Source organism: Balaenoptera borealis (genome assembly GCF_965194805.1).
Source record: "Balaenoptera borealis genome assembly, chromosome: 10".
Taxonomy (NCBI): domain Eukaryota; kingdom Metazoa; phylum Chordata; class Mammalia; order Artiodactyla; family Balaenopteridae; genus Balaenoptera; species Balaenoptera borealis.
The window spans coordinates 14,352,779-14,369,840 of NC_138874.1; the positions used below are offsets into that span (position 1 = coordinate 14,352,779).

General features: G+C 56.6%; 1 protein-coding gene across 3 annotated transcripts in view; it reads left to right on the plus strand.

Moving 5' to 3' along the window:
• The window catches only part of PGBD5 (piggyBac transposable element derived 5), an 88,876-nt gene extending 76,380 nt beyond the window's left edge, over positions 1-12,496 (plus strand). Inside the window, exons 4-8 of one of the 3 annotated variants that reach the window (XR_014248939.1) lie at positions 66-246; positions 3,674-3,871; positions 9,066-9,171; positions 10,547-11,448; positions 11,592-12,496. Coding sequence is in view for 2 of the 3 variants with exons in the window: in XM_082407125.1 (XP_082263251.1) it covers positions 66-246; positions 3,674-3,871; positions 9,066-9,171; positions 10,547-10,742 (681 nt within the window). In the remaining variant the exon portion in view is untranslated. Of the gene's footprint in view, positions 1-65; positions 247-3,673; positions 3,872-9,065; positions 9,172-10,546 lie in introns of all 3 variants that reach the window. The other 2 variants (XM_082407125.1, XM_082407124.1) reach the window with 2 other exon arrangements.
• The last annotated feature ends 4,566 nt before the right edge of the window (positions 12,497-17,062 follow it).

Sequence of the window (17,062 nt, forward strand, 5' to 3'; positions counted from 1 at the left end):
AGAATGGTTGGGCCCCTGCCCGACCCCTCTTTGAGCTCACTGACCCTTGTGTGTTTCTGATGCAGATTTACGTGCACCTGAAGGAAGGCGGGGGCCCTGACGGGCTGGACGCGCTGAAGAACAAGCCGCAGCTGCACAGCATGGTGGCCAGGAGCCTGTGCCGGACCGCGGCCGGGAAGAACTACATCATCTTCACGGGGCCCAGCATCACCAGCCTGACCCTGTTTGAGGAGTTTGAAAAGCAAGGTTTGGCAAGTGGGGAGCGGGTCTGAGCGCGGTCCCCCGCCCCCGAGAAGTGGTGGGCAAGGCTGGGGATGCAGGCGAGTGGCGGGCAGCACAGAGCACAGGATGCCAGGTGGGGAGGCCCTCCCACGGGGCGACAAGTCATGCCAGCCTGCCGGCTGCCTGCACCCTGCTGGGCACCGGAGGTCTGGAGGGAGACCAGACTCGTGGTCTGGGGGACAGGTCAGTTCAGGTCTTCTGGGCACATCTCTTTGTGTCCTTTGTGGTAAGGCCATGGCCATCCGAGGAGTCTTCCTAGTGTTTTAGTCCATTCAGGCTGCTATAACAAAGTACCACAGAGTGGGTGGTTTATAGACCATCCTATAAATCCTTTTTAGTTCCTATAAATAGGAATTCATTGCTCACAGCTCTGGAGGCTGGATGCCCAAGGTCGGGGTACCAGTGTGGTCGGGTGAGGGCCCTCCTCCAGGTTGCAGACTTCTCCCTGTGTCTTCACATGGTGGAAGGGACTAGGGAGCTCTGTAGGGACTCTTTTATAAGGGCACTAATCCCATTCATGAGGGCTCCACCCTCATGACCTAAGCACCTCCCAAAGGCCCACCTCCAAATAGCATCACTTCAGGCATTAGGTTTTCAACATAGGAATTTGGGGTGCGGGGGACACAAACGTTAAATCCACAGCACCAAGGCACAGCTCCTACTAAGACTCTTAGGAAGTCTGAACTCCCCACCCCGGTCTGTAATGTGGCCCCTTCCAGCTGGGCAGAGAATTGTGTGCATTAATACAGGCAGCAGTACAATGGGCCTCAGAAAGGTGTTAGTTCCCCTCAGTGCTAAGATGCCTGGTTCGTTTGTTGCAAAGATAGGGCAAGCCTTCCAGGGCTCTGGCAGAAATGGGGCTATAGAGACAGACCTGGGCCGAGTCAGGAAGCCCCATGGCAGGTTGTATCTGCCTTCACTTCGTCCTACATCTGGGATTTATATCCAGTCCACTCGGGAGAAACACAGAAAGCCCCCACTCAGCTACTCCAGACGCTGGAATTGCAGACCTGTTGCTTAGCAACAGATCTGATGTCTGGCCTTAAAACCAAACCTTCTCTGGACTTCCCTGCTGGTCCAGTGGTAAAGAATCCGCCTTCCACTGCAGGGGATGTGTGTTCAGTCCCTGGTCGGGGAACTAAGATCCCACGTGCTGCAGGGCAACTAAGCCCGTGCACAAGTACTGAGCCCACACGCCTCAACTAGAGAGCCTGCGTGCTGCAACTAGAGAGAAGCCTGCATGCTACAACTAAGACCCGATGCAGCCAAAAAAAAAAGAAAAGCAAACCCTCTCAAGTAATGGGGAGCCCACAGCTTCCAACCTGTGGCCTCAGCCTGGACCCTGTGCTCTTGCTGGCCTCAGCTGCGTCTTACTCATCTGTAAGTCTGGTCCCAGCAGGGCTCAGGGTTTAATTGTTGAGAGAATTCCGTGTGGAGAGGTCAGACTATGTGAAGAGGGGCCATGGAGTCAAGTTGGAGAAAACTGGCCCTGACGCACGTTAACCCAGCACAGTGGGTGCCCGTGTCAGAGCGTGGGGTGAGAGCCAGGGCTGCCGTGCCCGCTGGCCCGCTCGTGCGGGTCCCAGGGTGAGTGTCACGTGCATGGCCCCCGGGGTTCCCAGAACTGCCCCCCACAGCGTCCGTGTGCCCTGCAGGCCCGCCCCCTGCCCCACACCGTGGGTGTCCCTGTCTCCTGGACCAAGAGTCGCATGACATAGTCAGGACCCGCTTGTAGCATGTGGGCTGGTGGGGTGCTGAGTGAGGACGCCAGAGGCTTCCCTGAGAGCTGGGCTGCTGGCCTGGGCCCTCCCCGCACGGGGAATTAGCGGAGGATGGAGGAGAATCTTCCAGTGGGAAGAAAATAAGTAGACGTGGAATTAGAAGTTTTCCGAGAGCAGACAAAGATTTCTTCGGCTGTTTGTTAGAAGCATCTGAGGCTGTGAGCCCTCCCACACGACCTCCTGGGCTTCCCCTGTGATGACCGACACGCGGGGAGGGTGTCTCCACGTCGCTCACGGATGGCTGCCCCCACCCGCAGGGACTCGGACCGCCTCGTCTGGCCTGGTGCCCCCAGGGGCGTCTAACGGGCAGGGCGGCCGGGGTTGAAGACAGGAGTCCCCGCTGAGTCTGGCCGTCCCTCCTGGGCGCACAGAGACTGCTCTGTAAAATAATAGCCAGGAACGATATTCACGCAAGAATGGCCGTTTTCATAAATAAACTTGCGTGCTGCCGGATTCTCTTCTTCCCCTGTTAGGAGAACGAAGCTGCTCTTTGGGTGGTTGGGTTCACCGAGCCCGATGGGCGATTTAAAACACTATCCTCATTCGTCTAATCCTCTGCCCTGTTTTGAAGACAGGTTCTTCTTAAATCTCAAGGCCAGCGGAGTCTGGGTGGTTGGATCTGTAGAGGTGGGAGCCGCAGGGAGCCCTCTTCTTTCTGGCAGCAACACTGGGCCTGTCCCCCCCCACCCCCCGCGGGTGTTATTCCTCACCCACTGCTGCTTCTGGGGCGGCATGGAGGACAGGAAGTCATCAGCCGTCCTTCCAGCATTGGGGGGGAGAGCATGGGCCTGGAACATGTGCCCATAGTGTCAGTGAGCCCGGAGGGGCGGACTGCTCCCGGGTCTTCAGTCAAAGTGCCCCATCACGTCCCCCCGCCCCGGGTGTGGGGAGGGGCGGGCTTCCCCACGGCTTCCTGTGCGGGTGGGGGAAGCTGGGGACCACGAGCAGGGAGGGCTGGGGAAGACCTCGAGTCCCGGCGGAATTTAGAGAAGGCTCCTTGTTCCTGCTGGTCTCTGCCTGCAGGGCCTCCTGCCCCGTGGAACGTGCTGGGCATCGAGGCCCCTCAGGAAGCTCCGCCACCCAGGGTCCCCACGCGTACAGCACAGGCAGGACCCCGTGTAGCGCGTGTCCTGTGATGACTCCCTGCCTCCTCTGCCTTTCACTTGGCTGCACGCGGCCGGGGCTGCCCGGGTGCCCGGCGAGTCTTGGTGAGGGTGGGTGGTGACTGGCTGGGTCAGGCTTAGACGGCAGACAGACCTGTGCTAACGATGCCCGTCTCTGCCCGCCCAGCCGGGAGCCTGCAGTGCCGGTGCATCGCATGTGCTCAGAAGTTTCTAGAAGCAGGAGGGAGGATGGGTCCTCGGGCTCAGCCCTGTGCTGGCAGGTAGCCAGCCCTCTGGCCGCGAGAGCGGCCGTTGTTACTGCCGACGCCCTGCTTGCGTTAGCTCTTCCCTGTGATCTTAGTACGTACGGAAGTTGGGGGGGGGGACAGCACATCTGGGATGAAAGCCCCCAGACTTCACCATCTCTTCTAGAGGGGCCCCCTGAGGGCCGAGCCCGGGGGTGTCGGGGGGAGCCGCCCTGAGGCCGTGCGGTCCGTGTCCCCGCAGGGATCTACTGCTGCGGGCTGCTCAGCTCCAGGAAGAGTGACTGCACCGGCCTGCCGCCCTCCATGCTGAACAGCCCGGCCTTGCCGCCCGCCCGGGGCCAGCACAGCATCCGGGTGAAGGGGAGCATGTCCCTCATCTGCTGGTACAACAAGGGGCACTTCCGCTTCCTGACCAACGCCTACTCGCCCGTGCAGCAAGGTGGGCACGCGGTGGGCCCCGGGGCAGGGGTGTGGGTGAGCTCTGGCATAGGGTGGCCCCTGCCCCTCTTCGGCTCTGGGCCGCAGGGTGACAGCTGCTGCCTTTTGCGGGGCGGCAAGCTGGCTGTCCGCTGCCTGGGACTTGCCAGCCGTCAACAGAAGCCGTGAGGCTGGCATTTGCAGGTCCCCCAGGTCGTACGCGGTGTGATTAATAGGCTCCGTTTGAACGGTATTTACATGATCGTCATCTAGGATTCTGTGAAAAATCTGTTCTGATGGGAGGGGGGGAAAGAAAGTCCACCATTCTTATCTTTAAAATGTCTTCCTTAGAAGTTAATCGCTTGCGTTGGGTTTTTGGGGGGTTCAGTTTGTATCGTCATTGATTTTCCTTGGGATTTAAAATCCATTGCTAACAAGGGGATTCATTTAGCAAGGAGCCTTATATTTAAGGGAAGCTACAGCTCAAACACGATTAAACAACAGAAAAGGAAATTGCAGTGACAAAGGGACCCTTTACAAAAATATTTATCGTTGCGTAGTGTATTTGAAAAGTCCCTTGTGTTCCTTTACATTAAGACATCTTTCCTTTTCTCTATTAAAGGAACACTGCTAAGGAGCTCAGGGGTGTGCAATGTGTGTGTGTGTGTCTGCGTGTGCGTGGTATGTGTGTATGTATGTGGTATGTGGGTGTGTATTTAGTGCCTCTTGTTCATTTATTCCCATCCTTCACCCCACGCACACACCTAAGTTGTGTTACATTTCAGTGGAGATTGCAATTGAGGGACTCAAGCACGTGGGTGTCGTTACCCCACTTATGCGTAGGGGGTGGAGAAAGCTGCCCCCCCCTCGAGTGCTATGTCAAGGGCACTTAGAGGAGAGGTTTGGAATTGACCTTGTCAGCTGAAGGCCAGTTTGAATTGGACTTCTGCTCTCTTGCGGCTGGGGCCTCGGGGCCAGAGTGTCTCTAGGAACAGGTGTGGGTGTAGGGCATGGGAGCTGCTTCCCACCAAGTTACGTTAAGTGATAGCCTCTGAAACGATGTCCCGAAGCAAGGACTTCGCACTTGTCTGAGCTGGGTGAAATGAGGTAGCAGAGAACAGACCGCATTTGGGGAGGTTAGGGAGAAGCCTGCAATAGGATTGAAGAAGACACACCTGAAAACCCCGATATCAAGGACTGGGACCCTTAAATCGGGCACCAAGGGAAGGAGGCAGGAAGCTGTTGAGGGAAGATGAGAAAATTGGGAGGGGTGATTTTTAAATACGCCGAAACTAGTATTTGTGTTCAATTCCGTGATAGTTTTCTGAAGTACGTACTCTATTATACATCACGCAGCCCCCGACCCTAGTCGCCCTTGAAAATCCCATGGAGTGTGTCCACAGCCTGGCCACAGACCGACCCCCACCGCCAGGCCCCTGGGCCCCCCCCAGGGCCTGTGGACACTGGGAGCCCGGCGAGTGAGAGGAGACCCTGGGTGCGGCCAAGGGGGCTCGCAGAGCGGAGGCCGTGTGGCCGGCACGCTCCCCACTGGGAATCCTTCTCCTGGTCCACATCCTAGGGCCTCGTTTCTTAATGAAGGGAGGTAGTTTTCCTTTCGGTGTACTTCAAAGACATGATTTTTAAAAACCACCTCGTATTCCATCCTTAGATGTATCATAATTTCTTTATCTTGGCCCCTATGAATGATCCTTTTTTCATAATATGAATAATGATGTAGTGAAGATCTTCATATATAAATCTTCAGGTACATCTTTGATCACTTCCTTTGATCATTTTGATCCTTTGATCACTTCCAAGATAAATCTAAAAGTTGAACGGCTGGGCCAAAGGGTCTGAACGTTTTTAAGGCTCTTGATGCTGTGTTGCCAAAAGGCTGTATTATTGCTGTTGCAGTAGGTTACAAGGGGACCGAGATTCCTCCTGCTTTATCAACACTATTTTTTTTCTTTTCTAAATTTGTCAATATGATGGCTGAAAAATGCTACAAAATTTTAAATATGAATCGCCATGACTGTTGGTGGGGTTGAACATCTTTTCCTGTGTTTTTAGCTAATTTTCAATGATTTCTTCATGTTCTTGTCAATTTTTCATTTGAAGTATTTGTCTTACAAAATTGAAAGCAGATTTTATGCCTATAGCAGATAGTTTTCTTCGTTTGTTTTCCTTTTGCCTTTATTTATGGCCAGTAATTTTAACATACAAAGGGTTTTTCATTTCTGCATAGGCACAGCTGTCGATCATGTTATTTGCTCTCATGCTTTAAAGCCCCTGCTCTGTCCCAAGGCCAGGTGAGTATAGTTCACTTGGTTGTTTTATAGGGTGATTTTGTGCACTTTGCAGTCATCCGCTTGGAATTTATTTTGGTCGTGGCACCAGTTGGGCTGCTACTATTTTTTTTTTCGTTAAGTGGCAAAGGTTGGTTGACCAAGCAGCCCCACCTCTGTACCTGAACCATTTATCACATAATTCTTTTTTTCCCTACTTATTTTAAATGTCACCCAGATGACAAAGTCTCCTATATTCTAAAGACTGCTTCTCAACTTTATACTGTCGTCTACTGTGACCATATTTGTTCTTGTAAAAGATGAGCAGAATTTCAAATTTTAGAAAACATGTAACTAGTTATGGACATTTTAGGGATTGATTGATTATTCCTTACTCCAGATTCTAAGGGAAAATGAGCCCTCTTTCAGAGACTGTGAGCGTATGCGGGCTTTTTAAGTTACATGCTGTCATTCATCCAGGGACATATCCCCATCGAGAACCGCATCCTTTTGCGTTTCTTCTAGAATCCATTTTGAGTCTACCGTCTCGTTGCCATCTCCCTCTTTGCCCACTTAGGGTTCAGATTCTATGAGGCTAATGTGAGTGTGGAATGTCTGCATGGGTCTGTGAGTCAGGTCTTGACTCATTCATTCAGACTTACAGAAGGACGGAAAGAAGGTCAGCCCAGCCAGAAAAAGCCCGGGGAAGGCAGAAGACAGAACTCCCTGGAACATGAAGACACGTGGTCCTCTCATAGGCCCACGTGGACCTACGGTGTCACAGAGGTAGACACGTGGAATAAAGCTGTGCACAGAGGGTCCCCCACACGGCTGTAAATGTACAGGGTACACCCAGGAGAGCACGGCATTCCTGGTTATGAGGGCAGCGGACACAATAAATAGCACATCACCTCTTGTCAATATTTCCAATGTCTAAAGCTTTTCAGTCCTCAGAAAAGGATATTATAGGACAGCAGACTTACCCTTTCCAGCTCGAATAGTATCTATTAAATTCCAAAATTTCAGGAGAGAGGAGCGTGGACTTGTTTATGAACTTGGGGAAATGCTAGAGACTGACGCACACCTGGATTTTGAAATCACTCTCCTGAGATTTCCAGCTGCAATCCTCATGTTGAGTTAAAACGTTCGAAGGGATGGGAAGGAAACGGAGAAGGAAAGCAGGCCTGGCACGGCTGGGTGTGCTGGGACAGCGGCGGCCCTGGAGCTAGTGCCCTGGCTGTGTGGAAGGTAGCAGCCGGAGCTGCAGGCAGGGAGCCCCAGGGGCACGGTGCTGGCCGAGGCCCTCGGACAGCGGGCCTGACCCACTGGGAGCCCTGGTGACTCGGAGTGAGTTGTCCTCCACTTCTGGGAAAAGAACGGAGGGGATTTTATTTCTTTATGGGATGGTCTGACCTGCTCATACCCACGTGGACTCTGGGGAGCCCTAAAGGGACCTCCTTAGTCCCAGAGGAGGCTGTAGGCGAAAGTCGGGCAAATTAAAATGGAGCTGGACGTGGGAAACCTCCCAAGGCCATGTGCCTGGGCCGGGGTGTGAAACTGGGGTGTTTGCCCACTGGGACTTGAGGTCGGGCGGGGTGGTGAGCAAAGACACCAGCACAGGTCCCCTCAGGAAGGGTGCTGCAGAGACACAGCCCTCCTTGGAGGCAGGAGCCCAGCCTTGGAGGATGCACGTGCGGCTTTATCACCCGACCATAGAACGTCTCTCTGAGTGGGGAAAAGGATCCCTAAGCAACCAGGGCCCAGGACCCTCTGGCTGGGCACGGAGGTCCTCTGAGCTTTGGAGGCTTTAGGAAGTGTGTTGCCCGGGTCCTGCCCCGGGCTTCCCCAGACCACAACTCTAGGGACGGGGCCTGGCTTCTCAGTCTCTCACAACATGTCCAGGTGCTTCTTCAGTGCAAAACTTCAGTACTGGGGGAGCGGGGTGGGAGACAAAAAAGATCCCGGCTCAGGGCTCAGTCTCAGCAGATGGACCTGTGTGACCATTTTTACTTCAGTTACGCCCATTTAAGTAGTGCTGAAAACCCACAGCCCTTTGAATGGCGCTATTCTCCTAATCACATCGTTCTGCGGGCGGCGGGGTTGGCGGCGGGCTGCGCGGAGGAAGCGCTCTGTAATCCCGACCTCGCTCGCACGAGTGTCCTTCCCGCCCCCGTGTCCCCTCCGTGGGCGCAGTGGACGTCCACCCGGGCGGGCGGGGCAGGTCTTGGAAAGCAGGTTGAAGAGGACTGATGACCTCTTTTTGCTTCTCATGCCCGGTCAGTGGGACGTTTGAATCTTGCCGTGACCTCGGCGAGTGGCCCCGGGACGCGGTTCCATGTGTATTTGGGAAGCAAAGGCGTTTGAAGGCGTGTGAGAGAGGGCGTCCCGGGAGCAGCTGGGTGTGAAGGGTTCTGTCCACGGGGCGAGGCGTGGAAGAGCCTGGGGTCGGGGCCGCTGCTGCGCCTTCTGGCCTCTAGTTTCACCCTCTGCCTTGATGGAGGCGCCAGAGCAGGCGGAAGGGACCCCCTGCTCCCTGACCTCGGTGACCACCTCCTCCCACCCCCGCTCAGACCCTGGCGGGAGGGGTTGAAGCCCGGGGGAGGGAGGAAGGGAGGGGGAAGGTGGGTCCTGAGCTCCCCCTCTGGTCTCAAGGTCCCATCGGGTGCAGCAGCCCCGCTCCGCTTACGGCCGCCTTTGTGCCTCACCACCCGCGGGCCCAGCCGTGGCCTGTGCCGTGGCCTGTGCCGTGGCCCGTGCTGTGGCCCGGTGTCCTGTGCTCCCCTGAAGCTGCAGTGGCGGTGTTGGTGGTGGTTTCCCTCCATCTCCTCCCCTGCCGTCTGTTTGACAAGCAGGCAGGGGGGAGGGGGGCACATTTTGAACGGGGGTCTGCGGGGGGTGGCTCAGAGGGGACGTCCCGTCTGTTCCCCACAGGCGTGATCATCAAGAGGAGGAGTGGGGAGATCCCCTGCCCGCTGGCCGTGGAGGCCTTCGCCGCCCACCTCAGCTACATCTGCAAGTACGATGACAAGTACAGCAAGTAAGTGAGCCGGCGCCCCGGCACGGGAGGCCTCGCCGCCGAGAACAGAGGGGCCGCTGGGCGGTCAGTGTCCCCAGGTTCAGAGTTGACAACGGGAGAGCCCGAGGGATAAAATCCCGAGCCCGCGGCCCGGCCCGCCCAGCCCCCCACCTCCTGCACCGCTGCCCTCTCTGTCCCCTCCCCCTCCATCTCAGCCGCTGGCCTGCACCCCACACCCTCTGGGCCCCGGGCGCCGTCGGGCCGGGCCGCGTGTTTTCCGGCACTGGTTACGGAGCTCTTTCGCGTGCGGGCGCGGGCGCAGGTGTGGGGTTGTCGTCAAGTGCACACGCGGTGTGCGTGTACGCGCCCCCCTGCTGTCTCGGGGCGAGCTCCTGTGTCCACAACAGGAGGGAAGAAATGATTGCCCTTGAACCTCGGTCTGCCTATGAAATTACTGGGCCTGAGCCTCACAGCCTGGAACAGGGTTGGACTAACCCCAAAGGCGGTGGGCATTTTCGCAGCCCTCCTTGAGGGGCACGGACGTCCCCCCAGGCTGCTTGCGGGCGGGGAGGGCAGCACGTGGTCCTGCGTCTCCTGGAAAAGCCCGGGCGTGAGAGGGAGCCCCGCTGCGCAGGGAGTCACCGGACGGTCTCCGCGGAGCCTGCGGCGTGCCTGGCGCCTCGCGGGCCTGCGCGGTGGCTCCAGGGGAATCGGCACGATTGCGCGAACGGACATCCGCGGCCGCCCTGGCTGGGCGTCTCGGTGGTGCCGAGGCTACCGGCCCCCGGGGTGCAGAGACACACGTGCAGACGGAGGACGCGGCGCAGGGATGGGTCCTGAGTTGGCGTCTGGGGGGAGCACCGTCCTCCGTCTCGGGGCAGAGGAGGCCTCCCTCTGAGGGGAGGCGGGGGTGGTGAAGAGACACGCACAGAGCTGCGGGCGGACGGGGCGTGAGATGGCTCGGGATGTGCCGCGCTTGAGCAGGGCCCTCGGCGACCCGGGGAGCCCCTCGGCGACCCGGGGAGCCCCTCGGCGACCCCCTCGGCGACCCGGGGAGCCCCTCGGCGACCCGGGGAGCCCCTCGGCCCGGTTCCCTCCAGAGCTCCGGGCTGCGCCGCAGAGGCCTGGCCCCTGGTCTCGGTGTCCCCTGTGGTGACCCGCCTCCTCCCACCTGACCTTGGATAGGGGTTGTTGGCACGTTCAAGTACGGTTCACGGGGCCGAGCCTCAGAGAGAGGCTGCCCCACCCTCCCGCCCTTCCCCACAGCCGGGTTCCCGCCGCCGCGCCCCCCTGCGGCAGCTCGCTGACCCCGATGAGGCCTTTCGGGGATGCCTCTCCTGCACCGGGTCCCCGGGCACCGTCTGAGTCAGCCTCCCTTGCCGTTCTGTCCTCCTAGGTATTTCATTTCTCATAAACCAAACAAGACCTGGCAACAGGTGTTCTGGTTTGCCGTCAGTATCGCCGTCAACAACGCCTACATCCTGTACAAGATGTCGGAGGCCTACCACGTGAAGAGGTACAGCCGGGCCCAGTTCGGGGAGACACTCGTGCGAGAGCTGCTGGGCCTGGAGGACACCTCTCCGAGCCTCTGATGCCGCGGGCGCGGCCCGGGTTAGGTAAGGACCGGGTCCAGGGAGGGGCGGGGGAGCCTGACGTCCGACCCGCCGGCCAGAGACCCGGAGACGCCCTGCGTGGGGCTGCGGCCCGGGAGGGGTGCTCAGGGCCTCTGGAGGGACCAGGACGGACCTGGTCAGAGGATGGCGCCACCCCGCTTTCCACGCAAAGAAGAGCACGGCCTCCCTCCGGAGAGCGGGGCATCCTGCAGATGTGGCCCCGAGCCAGACCCTCCGTGCAGCCAGCGCGGGGCATGGAGGGCACCCTCACGACGCCCCGGAGGCTGCGGGAGAGCCCGCTCAGCACAGGGGACCTGGGAGGGCTGCAGCCACCAGGGGCGCCAGGGATGGGATGAGACGAGCCGGAGCGCGTCCTGCTTGGTGAAGATGGAGAGACGTCGTGACGTGGTTCGCGCCTCGCCGTGCCTGCGGGTGGCGGGAGGCGAGCCGGGTGGGCTCTGCGCGGCTGGGACTGCTCAGGTGTGTGCGGGAGCCCGGAGGGTTTCCCAGCGTTTGCCCTGTGCAGGCAGCTTAGAACGGGGCTCGCAGAAGAAGAAACACAACCCGGCGCCACGAAAAGGCAGCGACGGCGCGGGGAGCGGGGCCCTCTGATACGTCCACGCGGCCTTCCTGCCCATCCCTGCGTGGCTGGTGGAAGGGGAGAAAGGGAGAATGGCAGTGAAGTGTGAGGCCGGTTTTTATTTTTAAATATATCTTCAGGTTATTTTCTTACTGTTGCTTCAAATCTTCTGTAAAAGGAAATGTCCCTCTTCTTTTCTGCTCTCCCCCTCTCGCCCCACCCTGTCGTGGCTCTTTGCATGATCACAGGCCTGGACCTGGGCCAGAGAGGGCACCTCGCGTCCATCAGAACACGGGGGCCTGTGGGCCTTGAGCTCGGTCATCATTAGCAGAACCACTTGTTTTGGAAAATACATAGCATGGCTGAGACAACAGAATGTCTCTACGGATGACCACTCGCAAACTCTCTCCCTCACATGGTCACCGGGCAGTGTCTGCCGGCCTCACAGCACCCCTCCGAACGGTGTGGTGGGCATTGGCAAACCCACCTGTACCAGCTTGGCTGGGCATGATTCCCGCGGGCCGGGGGCCTGCTCACCGCCAGCCCGAAAGGCCTACGTGACGAGCAGTGGCAGCAAGGGCTTTGCTTACTGCCCAGAACACTTGGGCCTTTTCTGAACCAAGGTCCACCGGTCTCCCTGGGAGACCTCGGCCAGGGTGGTCGGCTGGTCTGGCTGTCCCCGCAGATAAGAAACAAGTAATTTCTAGAGTTACGTGATGCCCCTTCGACCCAGTTTATGTCGCCCCCTTATTTTTACAGATGCAAACCTACTCTACTCAGGCTTTGGGACGTTCTTCCCTGTTGTCACTCAGTTAATTAAAAGTGTTGCTGGCGGCATGCTCCCAACTCACATCATTTCTGTCCCCGGGTTCATGACGGTCACCTCACCTGTGGTTTTAATCCGATGCCACGGATCGTAGGCCAAATTTTAAATCGCGTCTCAACACACCTTTGCCGTGTCCTTTAATTGGATTGGAAGCACTTTTACCACATGGAGAAATCTATTTTTAATTTGTGATGCTTTTCTACAAGGTCCACTATTTCTGAGTTTAATGCGTTTCCAACACTTAGGGAGACTCTAATGAAAGCTGACGAATTTTCTTTTCTGTCCAAATAAGTAAAAGAAAAAAATAAAAGTCTATTTAGATGTTGACTCTTTGTTAATACGTGAGTTTGTTTAAAAGGTCAGGGACAAAAATCCGGGCTCCTTTTTTTAAGTCTTGATTTCCTGTATAATCCCATGTACACGATCTTGACTGTTGTAGCACCATGAACCAGTGAGCAGTTTAGAAGAGGAATTCAGCTAAAAGTGTTGACTGGAGACACGTATATGGATGTCTAGTGCCCCCCGTGAGCGTTTAGTTGTATTGCAAGCGCCTCTGCCGTCAGACACGTCGCGCCTGTCTCCCAGCCTGGCGGTCCGTCCTCTCCCAGGCTGTGCGTCATTCTGATTCAACACAAGAGGCGCTGCCGTGACCAGTAGTGGGTGACTTCACATCACCAAGTGATTACAGAGTAAAGACACCATCTTAGTGCTCTGAACTCAAGACAGTGGCCACCTGGTTTCTGAGAAATGACTGAGGGGACAACAGTTCAGCTGGGTTCTAGCGGAGGCTGCGGCGACCGCACCAGCTCTCAGGTTGAGAGCGGTTTCTCTTCCCTTTCCGGGAGGAGGGCAGAGTGACAGGCAGCGCTGATTAGGAAAACCTGCAGGGACCCGGACCTCACCCTCGGATGGGATGTGGAGTGACTCGCTAACATTCACCAGACTCCATACCTCCCTGGGTCTGAGGGCCGGCGGGTCCCCACTGGACGGGCTCATTGAGAAGCTGGCCATTACTGGTGACCAGGAAGGGGCCCAGTGCGAGGTTCTCGGGGGGCGGGGGGCGGGGGGCGGCCAGCACAATCCTGGCAGAGGCTGAACAAAGCACCCCTGGAGCTTCTAAGCTTCTCCAGAGAACATCTGTTAGACCAAACGCAGGTTAACCTGTTTGATTCCACCGTTTGTGATGTAGTCACATGACCTCAGCTGTCTCTGGAAGTAGGTAAGGTAATTCTTAGGAGAATATAACTTGAATGAATTGCTGATTGTATCTGGTGCCTTCTTTCTCAGGGTCTATATTTCAGACGCATTGTCTTTTTTCCCCCCACACTCTGCTTCCCCAAAAGTCTCAGATTTGAGCAATATCTCACTTTGGTCATGGGAACATTACATGAGTATTTCAAAACTCAGGTGAGTGACAGGAAAATCTTGGTGTCTGGATCATTCTGGGCAAAGGTATCCAGTTTATTGACTAAATTAGACAAGGCCTGGCCACCAAAATCGAAGTAACTCTGCAGCTGTGGCCGATGCGAGAAGGTCACAGAGCCCAACCGGGGCGGGGAGGTCCTGGGTCACAGTGTGTGGCCGGGCACCGCTGTCACCCTCCGGAACCCCGCCCCGGCATCTGCAGCGAGGGAGGATGAGGCAGGCTCGCCATCACCAGTGAGTGATGCCCCCTCCAGCCTGCGGTTAAGGGAGAAAGCATCCCCCCCCCCTATAGCAGGTCCTGGAGGTCCAGGAGAGCAACTCAGCGACAGGCTGATGGGAGAGGGAAAGGGCGTGCCGTCCACCACGAGGCGACCATGGGCGACCACGGGCAGACAGCCAGGGCCACGTCCGTGCAGCACAGAGAGCTCCCTGTGCCCCAGCTCTTCTCCTTCCGGGCTCCCTGCTCCCTCCTCCCGTCACCATCCCCAGCTTGCAGGGGGTGTTGGACAGCTTTCCCAGGTGAGCCAGCAGACCTGACACCGAGGCCACGTTCTAGCCACTGCACACACTGGCTGCCCAGATCCACCATGAGGGTCGGCAGCTTTAGCCCTGGTTTACGTAATGCCTTTATAGGGCGTCCTCTCCTGTCTGGGGCTTTACAGAAAGGAGAGATGAAACCTCTCTTCTGATCTCAAATACTGCAGACAGTCGAGGTGCACAGCCTCCCTGCATCGTTCTCACTCACTTGTGTTCCCTTCTTGCCCTGGACCAGGTGGGTGTTTTCGGCTGAAGGCCTGATGCAGCCCAACTTGACCTGATGGTGAGCTGTGGTCTGGGGGGCGTTCGGCCAGAGAAAGGCCCTAGGCTGCAGCCGGCCCTGGGCTGGGCCAGCTGGCCTCTCCTCACCAGGCAGCACGAGGGGAGGGGAGGGGAGGGCCAGCCTGGAACCTCTCCCCAGGTGGCCAGGTGCCTGCCGTCCTGTGGGTCGTGGGCTGGGGTAGGGGGGTGCGTCTCCAGAATGGTCTCGATCCCTCCTCCTCAGGTGCCGCCCACTGGCCAACTTGTGTCGTGTTGTCCCCATGGTGGGTAAAGGCTCGTCAACAGTCTTGGGTATAGAAAGCCAAGGGTACCAAAGGAAAGGGAACCCCCAGAAGATCACAGCACGGTTCCCAGGAAGTGACCCCAGCCCTGCCCCAGGGACTCCACAGCCCCTTCTGGAAAAGAGCGATGTTGAATAGCCCCTGTGTTTCTGTAGCCTCCACTGTCACACCCAAACACCTTCTATCTTTTTTTTTTTTGATAGGTCTTTATTGGAGTATAATTGCTTTACAATGTTGTGTTAGTTTCTGCTGTATAACAAAGTGAATCAGCTATACATATACATATATCCCCATATCCCCTCCCTCTTGCGTCTCCCTCCCACCTTCCCTATCCCACCCCTCTAGGTGGTCACAAAGCACAGAGCTGATCTCCCTGTGCTATGCGGCTACTTCCCACTAGCTATCTGTTTTACATTTGGTAGTGTACTTATGTCAAGGCTACTCTCTCACTTCGTCCCAGCTTACCCTTCCCCCTCCCCGTGTCCTCAAGTCCATTCTCTACGTCTGCGTCTTTATTCCTGTCCTGCCCCTGGGTTCTTCAGAACCTTTTTTTCTAGATTCCATATATATGTGTTAGCATACGGTATTTGTTTTTCTCTTTCTGACTTACTTCACTCTGTATGACAGACTCTAGGTCACACTGTTTACAATAGCCAGGACATGACACCAACCTAAACGTCCATCGACAGATGAATGGATAAAGAAGATGTAACACCTTCTATCGTGATTAGGAAGAGTGCTGAGACCTCCCACTTTGCACTCCATTGTTTAAGCTTTTATTCCATGTGGCTTCCCTGTATGTCTCATCTTTGATAGTATTTCTAAACCTCCTTTCTGAGTGTGTCATTCTCTTCCATTAAGAGATGAAAGAGGGTACCGGTACCATGCTGGCACTTGGAGCCGTTGCTCCAACATGTGAGCAGGAAGTGAGGCGGTGTCACGTGGGCTGGGCCTGTGTCCCCGCACCGCCCACCCCGTGCCTGGTCCACGCCCCTTTTCTCCACCATCCAGACCCTCCCAGCCATGACCTCTGTTGGAGACGCTCTGGCAGCTTCCCGTGCAGGTGCAGGCTCTGCCCGGGGGTGAAGTACATTCCTGCGCCAGTGCACAGCCATGACTGGGTCTCCTTAAAGGAGAGCTGCCCGTATGATGCTTGGCTGGGCCTTCTCTTCTTCATCAGCTACTGTGCAAACAGATGAAGGGCTTTTTTTCCTAAGCTACTTGGAAGCATGACCTTTTGTGTCCATATCTGGAGATGAAGGCTGAAGAGGAGAGGGCCCCTGGCGTCTATGGAGACCTGCAAGGGGGCAGGAGGCGATGGGGGGTGGTGCTCTGCTCCCGTTCAGGTGTGAGAGCCCAGGTGTCCTTCGGGCAGGGGCATACTGTGGCCCAGGATGAAAGGGGATAGCCCAGCACATCTGAGATGCTGCTTCTCCCCACCAGGAGACCACCTGGGTAGAGCACCCCCCTTTTGGATCTCTCTCTTTAATCTTTCATTCATTCTCTTACGCATCCCTCGGACAGGTCTCTATCAAAGCCGAACTATAATCAAAAGTGAGTATGGAGTGTCCATTCCTGGCCCAGACCTGGTTGTTGGCTTGGCCTGGTGGTTTCATTTAATCCTCAGGACTGCCTGTGAGCCGGGACCATCAGTACAGTAAGTCCCTTGCATACAAACGAGTTCCATGCTGAGAGCGCGTCCGTAAGTCCAATGTATTCATAAGTCCAACAGAGTTAGCCTAGGTACCCAACTAACACAGTCGGCTATATAGTGCTGTACTGTCATAGGTTTATAATACTTTTCGCACAAATAATACATACCTAAAAAATAAACACAAAAAATAAAGAAAACATTTTTAATCTTACAGTGCAGTCCCTGGAAAAGTGCAGTAGTCCAGGACAACACCTGGCATCCAGGGGCTGGCATCGAGTGAACAGGCAAGAAGAGGTACTGACTGGAGGGGGGGGAGAGGAGGTGGGAGATGGTAGAGCTGAAGGATCGTTACCAACAGGAGACGGAGGGCAAGCTGCAACTCCACGCACGCCTGACATTGATGGAACGCACGTTCGCATCTTTGAAAGCTTGCAACTTGAAGGTTCGTATGTAGGGGACTTCCTGTATCCCTATTTCTCGAGGGAGGAAGGTGATGCCTCACGGCCGTAGGGACTCCAGGGGGCAGAGGCGCGGGGTGGACGTCAGTCACTCCCACCAACGCCCGGGCGGCTTAGCTTTCCCGGCAGGTGCGGTACCAAGAGCCAAACTGCACGGTCTCTGCCTCGAGGGCGCTGGGATGCAAGTACGTCGGGGCTCAACGGAGGCTGAGATCTGCCCAGAGGAAAGGTTTCCATGAGGGGCGAGCCCCCCGCG